General features: G+C 38.1%; 1 protein-coding gene across 1 annotated transcript; it reads left to right on the top strand.

Annotated features, from left to right (window-relative positions):
* Window positions 1-1354: 1354 nt before the first annotated feature.
* LOC117296001 (coatomer subunit epsilon-like) lies at window positions 1355-17676 on the top strand. Its single transcript, XM_033778834.1, has 10 exons — window positions 1355-1460; window positions 3443-3505; window positions 3803-3903; window positions 4542-4644; window positions 5451-5500; window positions 6491-6626; window positions 7150-7305; window positions 7930-7998; window positions 9956-10030; window positions 16718-17676. Exons 1-10 carry the CDS (start codon window positions 1362-1364, stop codon window positions 16766-16768), a joined length of 903 nt encoding a protein of 300 aa, XP_033634725.1. The 5' UTR covers window positions 1355-1361; the 3' UTR covers window positions 16769-17676.
* The last annotated feature ends 665 nt before the right edge of the window (window positions 17677-18341 follow it).

Below are 18341 nucleotides of genomic sequence, written 5' to 3'. Positions count from 1 at the left end.
AAAGTCAAAACTATTTTCGTAAAATAAAATGCCGAAATTAATCAAAAACAATCACCAATCCCAAGTGGCTCTGTAGAATAAGTTATCATACAACTTGGTTACTGACATTTTACTGTGAATTTAGACCAGTTCTATTAATATTTTGGCACTATGTTTTTGTGCACACGCACTAAAGGTTGACCCCTACGGTGATACGGTCACAACAAACTCGCAACGAGGCAACGCTAAACATGAGCTCGCTGATTGGCTAACTGGTTGCTCTGGCAAGAATTTCTGTGAAAACTGTGTCGTCTGCTTCAAACAGATAACACAAAAATTATCTGATTATGTTATGTTAATTGTTCTTCTGATACAGGTGTTGTTTGTTTCTTAGAGTGTTTTTTTTTGTCTGTTTGCTTGTTTATAATTTGACCGTGCCTGATAGACAGACGGCCGTGGCCGGCTAATTACTACGGCTGGATGAATACCCGGCTGGATTGCATTGTCCGTAGCAACAGCCTTAGCCGTAGCCGTAGTCGCACCGCCTCCCCCTATAGCCATCACCCCCGCCCTCTGCCACTCTGGTTCTGGTTCTGGTGAATTACTGCACAATCTCCACATATCGGGATTTACACGCAATGATTTACATGAGTGCCCCCCCCCATGTCCCATATCCATAGCTTGAAGTTTACTCTGAAAAATACTAGTGCGTCGCGGATATCCCTGTGGTAGTTGTTCCACTCCCAGGCCATACAGTTTATACCAATACTTTTGTGAATAGGGCAGAAGTTATGCAGTTAAATTATTAGGACTACACACAGTCGTTTTTAGTAAAAATCTACACTCATAAGTCATAATTAGTGACGACGAGTTCTGGATCGATGGCGGCCTGAAGAGTGGAATTTTATGTGCTTCTTTTTTGGTAAAAGATGAAAAAAACTTTGACGCGGCCTTGGGAGACGCCCCCATGTGATTCGTTTTAGTTGTATTCATTTATTTATTTACTTATCATTATTTAAAATAAGTAATTTCAGAGCAACAATCAAGACAAGAAAATTAATGCACATTAGTAATTCAAATGAGTAATTCAAATAAGTTATAAATCCAGCCCTATATAAAAATGTCCATTCCCTTTCGCCTGTTTTTCAATAATATAGAGTTATTCTTGGGGCCTAGGTGAGCAGTTTGCAACAGCTAATTATTTTTTTTCAAAAAATTTACCTGGTGTGTTTTATCTACGAATTTAAACTTTCATGTTAATTCTCAATTTTAAACAACTTTCAGCATGACATTATCCATGTTCGTATGGGCGGTGTTGGCACAATAGCGACATGAAATAGTCACCGGCTAAACAACGTGTACCCATCATGCAATATTCCATCATGGCAGCCCAGAGCGACGTGGACGAACTCTTCGAGATTCGCAACGCTTTTTACCTAGGAAACTTTCAAACATGTATTACCGAAGCGCTGAAATTGAAGGTAATACCCCACACTGTAAACCTGTTTGTTTATGTTGTTTTAAAACTGGTATTTTCCAATATTTCCCCTTGAACAAGCTGTCATGTCAGATCCTCAGTTTTTCCGTTCGTGAAAAAGTAATAACAAACCAAAAGAGGGCGCTATTTATCAATTTAATGGTCGACTTTCATGGTCTCAAAAAGTCACTTGTTTTATCAATTTTGTCCATGTTATTCATACAGTTTACAAATTTACAGTGCAGCTATGCACAGATTGGAATTTTAAAAGTTACATCTTTTCAAGGATAACTTTCCGTATGGCGCCACCACTTTTTCACTCATTTTTACAAAAAGGGATATATCAATCAGGTAAATTAGATACCCACTATATTATTTTATTTCGAATGAAAAAGTGGTGGCGCCATACGGAAACTTTTCCCTTTTCAACAAAGGCCTTCCCGGCGCGGAAAGGTCAACAGTCACTTCATTCCTTCAATTCAACAATTCATTCAATCAGTCAGAACTTCTTATTAATAAATAGGGATAACTTTTCGTATGGCGCCACCACTTTTTCACTAATTTTTACAAAAAGGGATATATCATTGAGGTCAATTAGATACTATATTATTTTATATCGAAATGAAAAAGTGGTGGCGCCATACGGAAACTTTTCCATAAATAGTAAACTTGCGGGTACAATCATGTGTAAATCTCTTAATATAGGGTGAGTTGTACCCGCAAGTTTATTTATAGTTTCTCCTTATTTCTACACATTATGCAAAGCTTCAAAGAATACTTTTAAAAATTCATGTGAATGTCACTCAGCAGACAGACAACTCGACGGTTCGGACAACTCAACTGTTCCTGTATTTTTCAATTCAATATTCAATTACTGAGAATCAAAGTTCACTTAACAATAGATAAATGTGATAAATCTTCTCTATTTATTAAGTTTTTTAGTGTTTGTTGAAATAAGAAAAGTTTATTTGATAAATAAAATAGGATAGATTCTGGTCTTTTTCTCATTTTGATTCTGATTCTATTTGAAAAACTGTTTTATCTCCTAATGCATGCTATGTGGGCAAAACGCTGAGAAGCGAATGGAGTACAGCGTTTTGGCAACGTCGTAGCCTACTGGTCTAACAATACATTTTGACCAAAGGGTAGCCTTGTTTTCACTCCGAAAAAGACCGCCACTGTAAAATATTATTATTACTGTGGGTAATGTGTGTAATCACATTGCATGACACGACACCCTCTAACACTATCCGCATGCGTCGGCCGTCAGGCAGACAGCCTTGTAGGGTCTGTGTTGAAGTCAATGACTCATTACTATAATGCGCGTGAAAGAAGAGTTTCCACGGTCAACTCATTACCATCATGCTCACAAAAGACGAGACCCCATTGATCATTGGCGGATGTCGTGTTAACATCGCATCACCAGGACTGCTCAGCAAGCATGATATGGTACAAAGGGTGTGACAAGGGAAGTGCGTGATTGGACGTTGAAATGAATAATTCATTTGCTTCACATCCAGTGTTGTCTGATAGGTCTGACGAAACTATAAATATTCATGAGGTGCATACTAGCATAGCGGAGAGCCCCCCCCCCCCCCATTTTTTTCCATAATTAGATTTTCTTTTCATGAAACACATTAAACCCGGAAGTTACAGACCCGATGAGTGCGGATGACTTGTGCACAGAGTAGTCGTAACATGGTCGTTGAGCGATGTGACAGTGTACGGGTGGGTCGCGCAGTGTGATTACACACACTAAGCACAGTGTATACAGGTGGGTTTACAGTGGCACATTTTTCGGAGTGAATAATGCGACTGCATGGTGCTACTACTCAGAATCAGATGTGATGATTTGTAGGTTGTGATAATTGTAAGATCATTGTAACTGTGGTCTGCCACTTATTCCCACAAGCCCTCTGCTTTTTATAACTGTACGAGTGTCATACTGCAATAAATTGTTCCACTTCATTTTCTTTTCTTTTTTAGCCTTCTTCATCTGAAGTGAAGTTGATGCGAGATGTCTATATGTACAGAGCTTACCTTGCAGGGGTAAGTCATAACCATCACATGGAGGTTCTGCTAATACTTGGTTCTTATAATACGCAAAGCCAAGTAGCTATTATGTAGATCAAAGTACTTTACAACATCCTTGCTCATTTATGTAATATTGACGCTAATTGTGCTGTTGGATGTTTAATCAAATAAACAAGAAATAAACAAAAATTCCTGGTCAAACTCAACCGTATGGTGCTAAAATAATGTTCAATCTTCCATCAGAATAATTGAGTTCTAGTAAAAAGGCTCTCTCTCATAGATTGCTGTTTTGTTTTCTCTTTGTATCAACAGCGTAACTATGGCGTTGTCTTGGACGAGGTGACGTCTTCATCACCCTCAGAGCTCCAGGCAGTCAGAATATTTGCTGATTACATGTCTTCACCCAGCAGGAGGTAAAATTGATTACTGGATATCTTATCGTCAAAAAATGGTTCATCATTTGCATTCAAGGAAGAAAGTGGTAGCACTGAAAGACTAACGAGAGGAACGAATGTCCAAATGCTAGGGTCCAAATGTCAGGCCATTAACAATCTTTTGCAGTTTGCATTAACTAATTGCATGAAACAATGCATTGAGCTTTTATAGCAACAACTACTTCATCTACTTGCATCTGATTTTGCTTCAAAATCTTATGAAGTTATTATGTTATTACATGTAGCTAGTCTTTAAATGCTACCACTTTCTTCCTTGTTTTTTTTCTATTAGACTAACACAGCTATTTTTATTATCATTTATACATTCAGAGATTAGAGGAGTTTGTGTCAAGCACACTCATTTTGTGAATTATTCGATTCTTTGTGGTCATGAAACTATTTTGTGAAACTTATAGCCAACTCATGTCTTATTGAGTGCCTTGTGATGTCTTATTGAGTGCCTTGTGATGTTTTATTGAGTGCCTTGTGATGTCTTATTGAGTGTCTTGTGATGTCTTATTGAGTGTCTTGTGATGTCTTATTGAGTGTCTTGTGATGTCTTATTGAGTGCCTTGTGATGTCTTATTGAGTGCCTTGTGATCTTTATTTTCACACAGAGAGAAAATAGTTTCTGAGCTTGATAAGAAGATGAGTTCCAGTGTTGGTGTTGATAACGATACATTCCTACTGATGGCTGCATCGGTCTACTATCATGAAGAGGTGGGTCAATTAAGACTTATCCAACATGGCGGCTACGGCTAGGGCTGGGTTGTCAGCCATTAGGTATTGAAGTATAGGACGTCCTTAGCTATACACCCATAGCAACAGTCAAAAGCCCTAGCAACAACGTGTTAGCTAGCGAGCCGTGCACGCCATGTTAGCACGGCCAGTTCGGCTGAAAACACGGGTGAAGCCGTGCTGTCCAATAATTTCAGTGAAAATTACTGAACTTCTTTTATTATTATTTTTTTTTGAACAGTCTTGACATTTTGATTGGTTGCAAATACTTGTGTGAATCATTATTTTACATTAATTAATTGATTTGTTTAAAATAAATACAAAAAAGAGACAGACTTGTCGCTGCGCGCTCGTGTTGTGTGCTACGCACACAATGTTTCTATTTTTTTGTAGTGATTTTAGGTTGCACTCCCACTTTTTCAGTTTGAACTCCCACTTTCCAAATTCCTGGCTAAGACACTGCCTAGCAATAGTTGCTAATTTGGATATGGCCTTCTCAAAGAAACACCAACTTGTGTCTTGATGTAAGACTTGCCCTTGACCCAAAGCATTATATGACAACTCTTTTAAACTATGGTATTTCATGTATGAGCCTGTCTTATTTATTTATTTCAGTGTGATGTCTTCAAGTTTTGATCTGACTTCAGATTTTGGTTTGCCTCGGAAGATCGTTAGGATTTTCACAAACAGATGTCTTAAAATAGCTACCAGAATGGTAGTTAAGGTCTTCCATGTCATACCAAGTTTGTTTTAAGTTGACAAATGTCTCATTTTGTTGTCTTGTTCAGAACTTTGACGCTGCTTTAAGATGTCTTCACCAGGCAGAGACGCTTGAGTGGTAAGTCTGCTTCGCTTTCATGAAGAAACTGTTTGAGCCTCAATGTTCACATTGTACCCCAAGTTTACCCTGTCAAAGAAAGCTTCGGTGAAACTACTCTAAACATTCATCTTTGACTGAGTTTTTGATCAAACAGAGAACCAACATAAGATCTGAAATGTTATCATTGACTGGTTGCATATACCCCTGATTTAGAATGCCTTTATATGACGTTGGTGGTGTGTATTTTACTCTTTATTCTATGTCATTGTTTACTTTTTTATGTGAGATCTTGGGTGAAAAAAGGTCTTGACATTTCCAAAAGTATACTCAAAAATTCCTTTTGAAATGTCGAGCAGATCTTGGATCGGCTTCGTCTGGGAAGAGATAACTTGCATTACTCCTTAACTAGTTATTCTGACTTGCTTCATGCACCATGCAAAGCATCAATCTTACTTTTTTACTTTACAAACAATGTTTTGTTTATAAGAATTGTGATTGCTGTATAACATTTGTATTGCATTCATTTGTCGTTGTCTTTTATGTTTATTGGAAATGGTTGACAGGTGTTTGATTCTTGTTTATTATACTTATTGTATTGTAATGCTTTCATTCATTGAGAATTTGGTCAAATATTTGTTGAAATCTGCAATTTCTTTATATTTTGTTATTATATCCTCATTAAATGTTGTTCTTGATTATTGTATACATGCTGTTTAACAACAATGATGTATGTTAAGAATGATTTTTATATTAATATTTTTTATTTATTGTACAATGTAGGTTATATATTTATTGTTAAATATGTTTCATAATTATTGGATGTTATTTAGAATCTATTTGATCTAGTTCTTAATAAATTTGTTTGTCTTTTTATCAGTCATAAGCCAGTGATTCTTAATTCCTAATGCTTTGTTATGTTGTTGTGTATCTTACACAGTCTTACCCTTGGGAGGGATCCAGCATGACTTAATTCCTAATCCTTTATTTTGTTGTGTGTCTTTTGCACAGTCTTGCCCTAACAATTCAGATCTGTCTTAGAATGGATCGAGTCGACCTCGCTAGGAAGGAACTTAAGAAGATGCAGGAGAAGGATGATGATGCTACACTGACTCAGATGAGCCAAGCATGGTTCAATCTAGCAGTGGTGAGTTCATTAGAGACAGTATTTCGAATAAGAATTCACTCTGGGATCTCAAAAAACGACACTAACGGCGAAAACAGTACCCAAAGGTTTATAGAGTTGTGAATTTTGTCGGCCACTCAAAAATGCACAAATTTTGGCTGATTGGCAAAACAAAAAATACAATAAATAAATACAAATTTTCACAAAAATAGAAGAGAAAACCATGTAGCATGCTCCAGATGTTTTAAACCAAGATAAACACCTTGAGTAGAAAACATTCCGAAGATGTTGTTTCAATTCATGGTTGTGACCATATTTATGTGAGACAGGGATGCGTTTTTGGTGGTTGTAACCAATGTTTCAGTAGAATTTGTTATTGTTTGATCGCTGGCTATTGACTGAAACAATTGTTGGTTATGACCGCCAAAACGCACCCCTGGTCAACAATTACTGGATTTCACATAAAGTTGGTTGTCCGCAACGTGATGAAAGAACCAAGTGTGATGAAGCTTTAAATGCCTCTTTCTGTTTGTTTGATCCCCAGGGTGGAGAGAAGCTCCAAGATGCCTTTTACATCTTCCAGGAACTTGCTGATAAGAACGCAAGTACACCCCTCCTCCTGAATGGACAGGCTTCAGCATGTCTACAACAAGGCAAAGTTGAAGATGCTGAGAGTATTCTTCAAGAAGCCTTGGAGAGGGTAAGAATCGCATTCCTTCTTGACATTCATATCGTCGCTATTTTTCACACGAAGAAATACTTCTTTTAAGGATTTACCTTAACAACTTTAAAGAGCTGTACTTGCCTTTCTCTGAATTATAATAATTATGTATCAATTGGGAAAATGCAGGGTTGTCTAAAAACACAATTTTCTGATAATTGCATTTTGCATTTTCACAAAGAGCCGCACAACCCCAAAGATTTCCGTAATGCATTTTAACAGAAATTGTGTCTTAGGTTTTTCAAAGAGCCACATAATATGTCGGTGTGGGCGTGGTTTATGGTGGAGTACACATTTGTGTATACCTTTCCATTATAGCCTTAACGTCAGATGACGTCACAATGGAGGCTTGTGATAGACTCCTTGCAACATTTCTTGAACAATCCTCATTAAGTATTTTATATATTTTTTGAGAATGCTGCATGGAGTACTAAGGAAAACAGTTTTTTAATCATGTTGGTTTTCTGGACGAGTGTGGAAATCTCATTTCATGAAAGCTTTCTTGTATTATTCTCTCTCAATAGGACAACAACAATCCAGAGACTCTTATTAACATGATTGTTCTATCACAGCAAGCTTTCTTGTATTATTCTCTCTCAATAGGACAACAACAATCCAGAGACTCTTATTAACATGATTGTTCTATCACAGCATCGAGGCAAAGCCCCAGAGGTGAGTCTGAATTTCACTTACGCAAAATAATCAGGGTGTCTATGGACTGATGCTGTTGTACAAACTCGTGAACGCAGATGAAAGGTTTAGGCTAAAGAATAAGCCTGACATTTTGTGGAGGACGTCATAATTTTTGAAATTGTAGTAAACAGTGCAGATATACAGGGCTCTAACTTGTGTATGTAGTTGCTGGGCACCTCTGAAAAACAGTGTTTCACTGAGAGGTTTTTCCAGGGTAAATAAGAAATAAATAAAAAAACTTAAAAGTAGACCACAGGCCCATGGCCATTGCTTTAGTGTTGGCCCTGTAAACTCATCTCCGGTAGCCAAGTCCGGTGGTCTTGTCTTTTTTTCTGTTCTGACTCAGGAGTCTATCTTTAAATTCTGTTGAGTACGGATTATTGTTCAAGAAACTTTGTGCTGTAAGCCATAGAGTAATTCACCTATACACAATGGCAACAATGATGGTATTATTTGTGATTGGCTAACTGCTACTTTAGGACCTCAGGCAACATTTTGTTGATTTTACTACTTTGTATTATTTATTAATGAATGTTTAAAGGTTGCTGAATTTTGTGTTGTTGATTTCAACTTGTTTATTTTCTTACTTGATTCACTGAGAGAGGTTTGCGGTAACACCATGTGTAAATATCTCTTTGGAGTAATGTTGGTTCTGAAAAGAACTGATGCTTAAATACTCATTGTTTCAATCAGTATGTTTGGATCTGATTCTCCCTTCCATTTCAAAACGGCCCAACTCTAAACACTTTTTTGAATTTTATATATTAGACAATTTCTTGGTAATTTGAGGGAGCTTTTTACATTTCTAAGTTTCAAAGCCATACTATTATGGATGTGGAACGTGTCATATCTTGTTAGGCTGTTTTGCAGTGGAAGGGTCATGAAGGTTCCTACTTAATTGTGTAGGTTTTCCCTCAAATAAGTCCCTGCTGTTTTCCTCCCACATCTTCTATTATCTTCGTTGTGTCCTTGGCTAGTACAGTGATTAAGTTCACTTTTCTCTTCGTTGTGTTCTTGGCTAGTACAGTGATTAAGTTCACTTTTCTCTTCGTTGTGTTCCTGGCTAGTACAGTGATTAAGTTCACTTTTCTCTTCGTTGTGTTCTTGGCTAGTACAGTGATTAAGTTCACTTTTCTCTGAACCCTTGGCTTCACAATCAGAATTAAAGAATGAGATGAAATACTTTTGATTCTTTTTATCCCAAATAAGTTGTAAGTGACAGTTATTCAGTTGAGGTTTGAATGAGTTACTGTTGATGTTTGCTTGATTGTCTTTTACCCAAAACCTCAGAGACTTATTTCCCTTTACTCTGATAATTTATGATAAATAAATACCTGGTCATTAATTAATTAAGTAGCATACCATGCAGCCAGGTTGGCAGCCAGGTTGGCAGCCAGGTTGGCAGCCAGGTTGGCAGCCAGGTTGGCAGCCAGGTTGGCAGCCAGGTTGGCAGCCAGGTTGGCAGCCAGGTTGGCAGCCAGGTTGGCAGCCAGGTTGGCAGCCAGGTTGGCAGCCAGGTTGGCAGCCAGGTTGGCAGCCAGGTTGGCAGCCAGGTTGGCAGCCAGGTTGGCAGCCAGGTTGGCAGCCAGGTTGGCAGCCAGGTTGGCAGCCAGGTTGGCAGCCAGGTTGGCAGCCAGGTTGGCAGCCAGGTTGGCAGCCAGGTTGGCAGCCAGGTTGGCAGCCAGGTTGGCAGGGGTTGGTTTAGGGGTTTCTGTCCCTGCCTTTCACCTCTTTGTGTGGACCCTAGTTCGATATCCAGACCAGAGCCTTGCTTGTGGATTGGGTTTTTCAGGTTTAAAGGGGTTTCCCTCCCACACCTAAAAGTGAAATTGAATCTTTGTCTTTGCCAACTATACAACTCAGATTAAGATTCAGATGCTGTGTGTTTTGCATATAGATGACCACATCATGTTTTTGTTTGATTTATCACCTATAGGTTAGCAACAGGTACATCTCACAGTTGAAGGACTCCCACGCTAACCATCCCTTCATGAAGGAATATCTGGCAAAGGTAAGAAGATGTTTTAGAATCGATTTCTCAATGGTAAAAATGTAGATTCTATTTTTTGAATGGACAAGAGTGAAGACCAAAACACTTCATAGTTCTGAAATTTAAGTAAAAATTGTTCAATTAATTTATTTTATTGACCTGTATTTGTTGATTGCGTGTCATTAAGCACTGGTTTGTATGATCAGCAGAGTGGGTTTCGAGTCCCAGTTTTGATACTTTATCATTACTGCTTTGTCCTTCCTATGAGACATAAAGCTGTAGGTCTTGTGCGCTGTGCAAAGCACCCAGTTCACTTTTCGTTATGAGAAGGAGTGTGCCTTTGTGTTTTCTGGTTGGATTTACTGCAGATTACGCCATAAATGGGTTTTAATTGGAACAAAGCTCAGCATACCATGTAGACAAAATAATGAGCGCTGTGAGGCACCCTAAATTATGATAAGGTGCTATAAGAAATGCGTATTGTTATTATTGTATATTCACTTTGCGGTAACACCTTGTGGAAATCTACTTTGCTGTGTAGATTTTGTTCCATGAAAACTATCTTTTTATTTTTTATTTAAAAAAAATATACATAATGGACTTTTTACAGCTTCACTATCCTCCATTTATAATGCTCACATTGCGCAGACGCTGTTATTCCTGTCATTTATTTACAACTCCCTGGGTGACTATACAGCCTGTGCTACTGAACCACGCTCAATCAGTCCCAAGTATCATCTCTGCCCTCATAGGTACCCCATTAACTCCTGGGTGACGAGAAGCAATTATAGTTAAATGTCTTTCTCATGGACACAAATGTCATAAACTGTGATTCAAAGCCATGCTCAGATGACTGACAAAACAACTCGCCTGTCTAGTGCACTAGTCTGCTCAATGAAAACAAAATTGCAAAAGAAAAGTCTTAAAGCAAAGGTAATATTTTACGCCTTTGTATTAGTGGATACTACAACTTGTTATTTTTTCAAGGGAATCTACCTACATGGATATAAGATCCGGATATATTAGGGAAATGACTACAAAGCTTAGATACTCTAAAAACATTTACTGATTGGGCTGTTTAAGAAATGCTTCAAGCCTTGTTTTAAAATGAAGAAAAGAAGACTGATAGAGTGGGAGGCCCGGGCTGTAGGGAATCTGTCTTGGGGGGCAGTCCAGACTTATTGGAACTCAACAAGAGCATAATTGAGCTTGGAGAGTATGTGGTTGTGTGGGCAGGGAAGCTCACTCTTTAGGCTACTGAGAAACAGTTCTCTTCTTATTTTGCCTCTTTGTCTGATTTACTCTTTTTCTTCGCTACACCATTTCACCCTCTTTCTCTAGCACTCACCTCAAGTAACCTTGTTGGCATTTTGTGAAATTAAATGAAGAAAGAACGCATCACTTTTTCTTCAGTTTTTGATTTGCCTGTGTAGTTAGGTGTTTTAATTTGAGAGTATTTTTTTTCTGTTGATGATAAGTTATTGGTTGGGGAAAGCATGAACTGTTCATTAATTTGAAAGCTCCCTTAGGGTAGTGTATACTGATCGTCCGCGGAGGATTTGCTGCCAACTGAAATGCTGCCGTCGTTAATGTTTGTACTTGCACTAGACTTTAAATTAACATGTTAAAAAAACAAGTACAGTTTGAAAACATGTTAAATTTGCATCAGGGATAAAGAATATTATATGTTTTTTTGTTACCCATACACTGATGTGTGTAAAGTACTCTATACTGCTACTTGGTACTTTCTTTTGGACCCCCCCCCCCTTGTAGAGGTGTAGCATTAGGGATTGTAACAGTTTCTAACTTCTGGTTTGTAAGAAAGTTTGGCTGATGTAGCTTTCTACTATCTTTATCTTTGAACTGTGTAAGTTTAATGTAAATCCGTGTTGCACAAAAAGTACCCAAACCCTTTGCAATAATTATCAAAAAGTGCGCTACTCCGGGGTTTGGTGGGAGGGGGGGGGGGCTGTGGAGATCTTAGACAAACAAGAGTTTGTTTGCAGTTGAATAATCATTTCAAATGTCTGAGAAAAAAAGCCGCTACAGACTGGATTTAAGGATCTGCACGTGTGAGAACAATCAGTGTCAGTTGAATGTCATCTTCTCCCCTTAGGTTAAATGCACTTAGAGCATTATATTATAAAGTTCACTCCCAATGGGATTATTAAATCTCTCATAATTATTCACCATTTGTATTATTGTATTATTTAATCAAGAGACAATGATGCGTTGTTATCCAATTTGTGATGTTGTTAAATAAGCTGTTAATGGGATGGGAAGTCAATACCAGAGAAGGTTGGTTTGTTCGTTCATTCGTAAGACACAGCCTGTCTCTTGAAGACGTTGTTGCATATTGCACTCACCACAAGAGGGTGTCATTTATTTAGAGAGGGGTAGGGGGTAACACAAGGTTAACACAAATTTTGACTTTAATAAATTTGAAACAAAAAGAAAATATTGTAATTTTTACTTTTAAGAAATGGCTGATAAAACAATGACAGTTGTTTACTTTTGTTTACAGATTTAATAATGGAGGTTTCATGATTATGCCATAGAGTTATATATAAGAACTAGAGGGCGCACTGGCCTATATACGCGCTCCGGCATGCGTGCAGGCAGCCAATTTCTAAGTTGACAAAACTGGCATCTCACAGCGTATGTTTGTGCGGCCATTTTGTAAGTTGAACAAACAGCATCGCGTGAGCGTTCAATAAAAAAAAACTCAAATGTGTATTTCATATTCAACGCTTGTCATCTTGCGGTCCCGTGGCGTTTGTGCACGAAGCATCTCTCGTGCGCCCTCTAGTTCTTTTCTATAACTCTATGGATTATGCACACAATCTATGATGAAGTACAAATCAAATTGGCCCCACCAACAATGGCCATAAAAAACCTTAATTTAAAAAAATAATGATAAATCACACAATGGATAAGAATCTCTTTATACTAACTACATAGCACAACATTAAAACTTCCATAATTTTACAATTGAGTTTTAATATAAGAATAAAATTGAACACAAGAGTTTTTCAAGAGCAAATTGTATGTTACCAATTCTCATTCGATTTCATACTTCCTTTTAAGCTGTCACATTTAACAGTTTGAAAACATTGATTCATCACATGAATCACTAGAAACCTGATTGAAGCACTAAGGCAAACTTTGTAAGCTGTTGTAGGGTCTAGATCACAGCTCTTGACCTAAGTGATATTCTTCATTTGTGTTACCCTTGGGAAATATCAGACAAATTGTTAATAATAAGTATGTACATGTAAGTCAGCCATTGTAGTTTATAACATTTTTCCTTTTTTTCTTCATGGATTGAATATCATGCAAGCATTAGGGAGTCTGATTTATGACTAGATTATGTTTCCTTTATTTTGTCAGTAACTATCGAGGGGAACTAGTTTTTCATATAGGGATGCTTTTTAACGCTGAACTAGCTAGCCGTACAACCCCCTGGGGCTCAGTGTCTTGAAGATTCATCTTAAGATTTAAGTTGTCAGTCTTACCTTTGTGATTTGTATCTTGACATCACACTTAGCAGTTAAGAACGATTCACACTTTAGATCAGTCTTTAGCTCTTTGTGAAATCAGCCAGGCGTTTGAACCAGCTTTTGGCTGGTGGACCACTGTTAATGAAGAAGGATGAGATAGGTCATGTATGTACACAGGATTCTGGAACAGGCCTGTTAGCACATCAGCAGAAAGCAAACTGAAAGGGCACTTGTTCATGCAGCATTGCACTTAAAAGAGGATTCTATTGGATGGTATATGGGCCTGCTTCGGGGTGTAGTAGTTACACACTGTATTATTCATTCATCCCTTCATTCATTCAAACTTACATTTATTTCCATACTTCATGAAAACAGTACAAATATTTTGTTCTTAAGGAGTTACCGATAAACAAAACTATTTAAAGGTACTGCTTTTGGTAATTGTCAAGGACTAGCCTTCACAGTTGGTGTATCTCAACATAAATAAACAAACCTGTGAAAGTTTGAGCTCAATCGGTCGTCGAAGTTGCGAGATAATAATGAAAGGAAAAAACACCCTGGTCACAGAAAGTTGTGTGCTTTCATGTTTGATTTCGAGACCTTAAATTTTCAGTCTGAGGTCTCAAAATCAAATTCGTGGAAAATTACTTTACTACATTACTTCAAAGGGAACCGTTTCTCACAATGTTTTATATTATAACACCCCTTACCAATATTCTGCCTTTTCATTGGTTTAGAGCGCGTTACATGATATGTCTTAGTTTTACTAGACAACGGCTGTGTGATAGTGCGTCGGTTTGCCCTGCGTAGTCCGAAGACTATCACACTGCGTGCAGTATCCAGACGTCCGTTGCTTGTACGAGGATGATAAATTAATAGTCTCTAACCAGTTCGGATTACATGACACTACATGCAGCCCATACAGTGAAAGTTTTCACAATCTGTATTCCATCGTCCGTGGATTGTAGCATTCAGGTCTGTAGCTTAATAGTACAGAATTTAGAAATGTTTGGGGTGTTATAAAACAAATATGGACTGCTTTTACTCGTGCAATGGTTAAAACTATGACTCCCTCGGTGATCCCCGGAGCGTTCTATTTTCACTCGGCTTCGCCTCGAGAAAATAGAATGCTCCGAAGATCACCTTGGGAGTCATTGTTTTAACCATAGCACTCGAAGCAGTCAATATTTGTATACTATCAACATCTCCCCATTATTCGTTAGCAAGAAAGGTTTCATGCTAATAATTAGTTTGAGTAATTACCAATAGTGTCCATTGCCTTTAATGAGGCATAGAAAATTGAATACGTAATATGGAGGCATCATCTGGAAGCTGAGGCTTATGTAGGGATGCCTGGGGACAGACAATAAATGAGGACAAGAACGAACGGACTGACAATTAGAACAATAGCCTTGACTCTAGGCTGTCGGCATAGTAGTGTTCATGCCTTTTGCACGTACGTACAATGTTCATTAAGCTCCTGACCAATCAAAAGGTCTGCTTTGAAGACTCCATCCCAAGCACCTCCCTCTACGACTGTCTACATCCTTATAAATCCCACAACGAGCCCCGGTTTTTCATTGTTCGTTTCTTTCACCCGCTTGGTTCGTAAGGAATGCCGTCGAGAATACAATGCTAACACTATACTCTTATACTAAAGGAGTATTCCAATCCCAAACCCACATCCCCAGTCGTTACGACTCTAATCCTTTAGGTACATCTTTTATATCTCATATGTACAGAAAAGGTATCGTTTTAAAAGACACCTAAATCCTTTAGGTAGGTTTCTTATCTCATGAAACCAAACATGGCTGGTCTGAAATGGGGAAAACAGAATGTTATTAAGTGTTTGTGCTTCAAGGGGATGGGGTGTGTTGTACTGTCATATGCCAAACATCTAAGAATTCTAACCAAGTAGCCACCTTGCCAGAAACCTATGACACCTGGATACTTTTTGAACCTTTCTCAAACACATTTCACACACTGTATGGTCTAATTTTCTTCCTTCTATTTCTAAACCCATGATTGATGCATTAAACGTGGTTGTTTTATCTTGTTGAAAGCTTCTGTAGTTGTGCTACGATGTGCTGTTGCAAACGACACACCATTAATTTCCAGCGACTTACAGTAAACAACTTTGTTTTACTAGGGAAGGGATTTCTCCCTCGCCCGCCGCCATTGCCTTTCGGCTTGTTTCCGTCGACGAGCACATTGAACACCCAGCAGGGTGGATATGTACGCATTACAAGTCTTATTATTATTATTATTATTTATTATTACATGTCTGCATGTGCGAGTGCTTGCAGAACGTTGTGATTGACATCGCAGCGAGAGTTTATAGGTCAACCAAAAACCAATGAGAATGGGTTGTTAGTAAACATTAGCATAATTATTGTACATGTACATGCACATGTAACAGTACGTATGTGTACATACATGTATTATATGCACTGTGTTATGTATGGGGGGGGGGGTGCTCTGGCGGAATTCCGTGATGGGGACTGGGATTATGCAGGTCGCGGCTGGTTGGAGCGCCTTGATCAAGGCTATTAAAACAAAGACAGACATGATGAAGACAACAACGGATGTATGAGCACAATCTCATACAGCTGCTTAATCACAAATAGTCACTTGGGAAAACAAGCCTAGGCCATAATGAAGACAACTTATTCAAGTGTGTACTTGACATTACAGTATTGACATAATTCCTGGCAAGAAATCCACTTCAGATTCTACTCTATACATCTTGCGCAATTCATATGTTTTCAAAGACTCAAACATTCCAAGAAGAACAACCTCATTGTTGTTTACCCTTACACTGTATACTGTAGTACTTTCTTGAGTTCTGTGAAAAAAACACAGGCAAATTACTCTGATGGGATTTGAACCCATGACCTTTGCTTTTGCCAGAGCAGATGTATCACCACCAGCTAGCACGATGGCTATCAATCAATCAATCAGAAGACATTTGTATAGCGCCAAAATCAACAACAATTGTTTAAAGACTAGAGGCAGTTTTAATCCTATGTTTTAGTAGTGTGTACCGCAAAGAATTAATAGTGAACAACCTCTCTCAATTATTACTAATAATATTTTCCCCATCCAAGTAATCATAAAGTTTCCAGGAAAATCAGTAATGGCTAGTTTGTTTGTACCTTTTAGATGCATCTAATTGTTTTTCTTATTTTCTTCTTCTTTGTTTATACAGGAAGCTGAGTTGGATCGCCTATCTAAACAGTATGTTTCATCATCTGCATGAGGCGTGGAACCAGACTGTATATAGCCAATTATTACTATTCCCTCTTCCTGGTTAGTTTGTACATGGGGTGGTGGATGGATTGTAGCATGGGAAGAAGGTTGATTTGGGATGGCGGTTGGCTCAATAAGCTGGGCTCGATTTCACAATAAGATTCATCTTAAGCTGAGTTGTCTGTATTTACCATCGTGATTTGTATTGTGACATCACACTTTGCTTAGCAATTAGGTGTTGATTTGAAGTTAAGATCAATCTTAACTCTTTGTGAAATCGTCCCCAGAAGTCATTGTTGTATATGAAAGATTTACTCCCCCCATCTACACCCTTATGATCCCCTTGTAAGATTGATAAAAAAAAACAAGTTTTATGTTCATTTGGAGGAATATTTCTTTGTTTCTAGTAGCACTATTGGTATAGGCCTCCTTGATGACATAATAGAAGACCACTCTTAGTTAGCTGGTAAAGTCTAGCTAGAACGAGGAACCCCCTTTTTTTGGGGGGGGGGGGGGGTCGGCAGGGGTCAGAGCTGTCTTGAGTGGCTTTTCTAGATGTAATCTTTCATGTGGATATTTGCTATCGCATCTAGGCAATTAAAAGTTCATCGTTATTTTTTTGTAAATTACAATCTCACCTTTGTTGTTACTCAGTTTAATTTTTTTTTCTCATCAATGGTTGTCAAGACAAATAAACTGTCACTTGGGACGGCAACCACGGTAGTCTTGTCCAAATTGACACATTCTTTGTTTCTCTTGAAAGGACCAACATGTTATGTTCTAATGAATATTTCAAGTACTTTCCTCACATGCTCTGTTTTCAATATTACTCATAAGGGCACTGTCACTTCAGTGCCAGCTGTACTTTTCGCCTCTAAAATCATGTGTTTTAAAAGAAATAAATAGTGTAATAACTAATGTACGTTTTGTGATTGTTTTATTTGTTGTTCTGCATGTTTGATTTTCATCTTTTGCAGTTTCTAGCGAGGCAATGTTGCACATACCACTTATAGCCACCATTGTTTACGACATATGAATTCGTTATGTTTACTTTTGGTACTTGGGCATCTGAAAGCACACAAAGTTGTGCATTCAGGGCTGATTGTTCTTTCACTACTCTTTTGCAACTTTGATGACCAATCTAGTCAAAATTTTGACCGATTTGTTATTTTTTGCAAAAGATATATTGGGATTACACCATGTGAAGAACACTACATTTTGACAATTAATTACCAAAGATGTCCAGTGCCTTTGAACAATTACCAAAGATGTCCAGTGCCTTTGAACAATTTCTGTCCGAAATTTGACAGTGTTTTCTCCATTGATGATTATTCGTCGTATCGGTTTACTTGTTTCGATTTGTTTTACCTGTCCCTTTAGGGGCTCTGTATTAAAGCTATAGGTTCCTTGTGAAACTTCTGCTTTCCAATTTAAAATGGCGTACGCGTCCCCGAGGACGTGCAATGATTTGTTTGGCGGTCGGTACGGTCGTCTCAAAATGTGTTATAATTTTTTTCCGAAAGCCTTATTAACAAGATGGTGTAGGCATCCTGCGCAATGATTGAGTCTGAAATGCCCCCCCC

The sequence above is a fragment of the Asterias rubens genome, chromosome 10 (assembly GCF_902459465.1).
Source record: "Asterias rubens chromosome 10, eAstRub1.3, whole genome shotgun sequence".
Taxonomy (NCBI): domain Eukaryota; kingdom Metazoa; phylum Echinodermata; class Asteroidea; order Forcipulatida; family Asteriidae; genus Asterias; species Asterias rubens.
This window is presented reverse-complemented; position numbering and strand designations above follow the sequence as displayed.

Coding starts and splice junctions, on each gene's coding strand:
- LOC117296001 (XM_033778834.1), top strand. CDS start 1,362: ATGGCAGCCCAGAGCGACGTGGACGAACTCTTCGAGATTCGCAACGCT. Junction 1,461..3,442: donor CCGAAGCGCTGAAATTGAAG/GTAATACCCCAC, acceptor TTTCTTTTTTAG/CCTTCTTCATCTGAAGTGAA. Junction 6,627..7,149: donor CATGGTTCAATCTAGCAGTG/GTGAGTTCATTA, acceptor TTTGATCCCCAG/GGTGGAGAGAAGCTCCAAGA.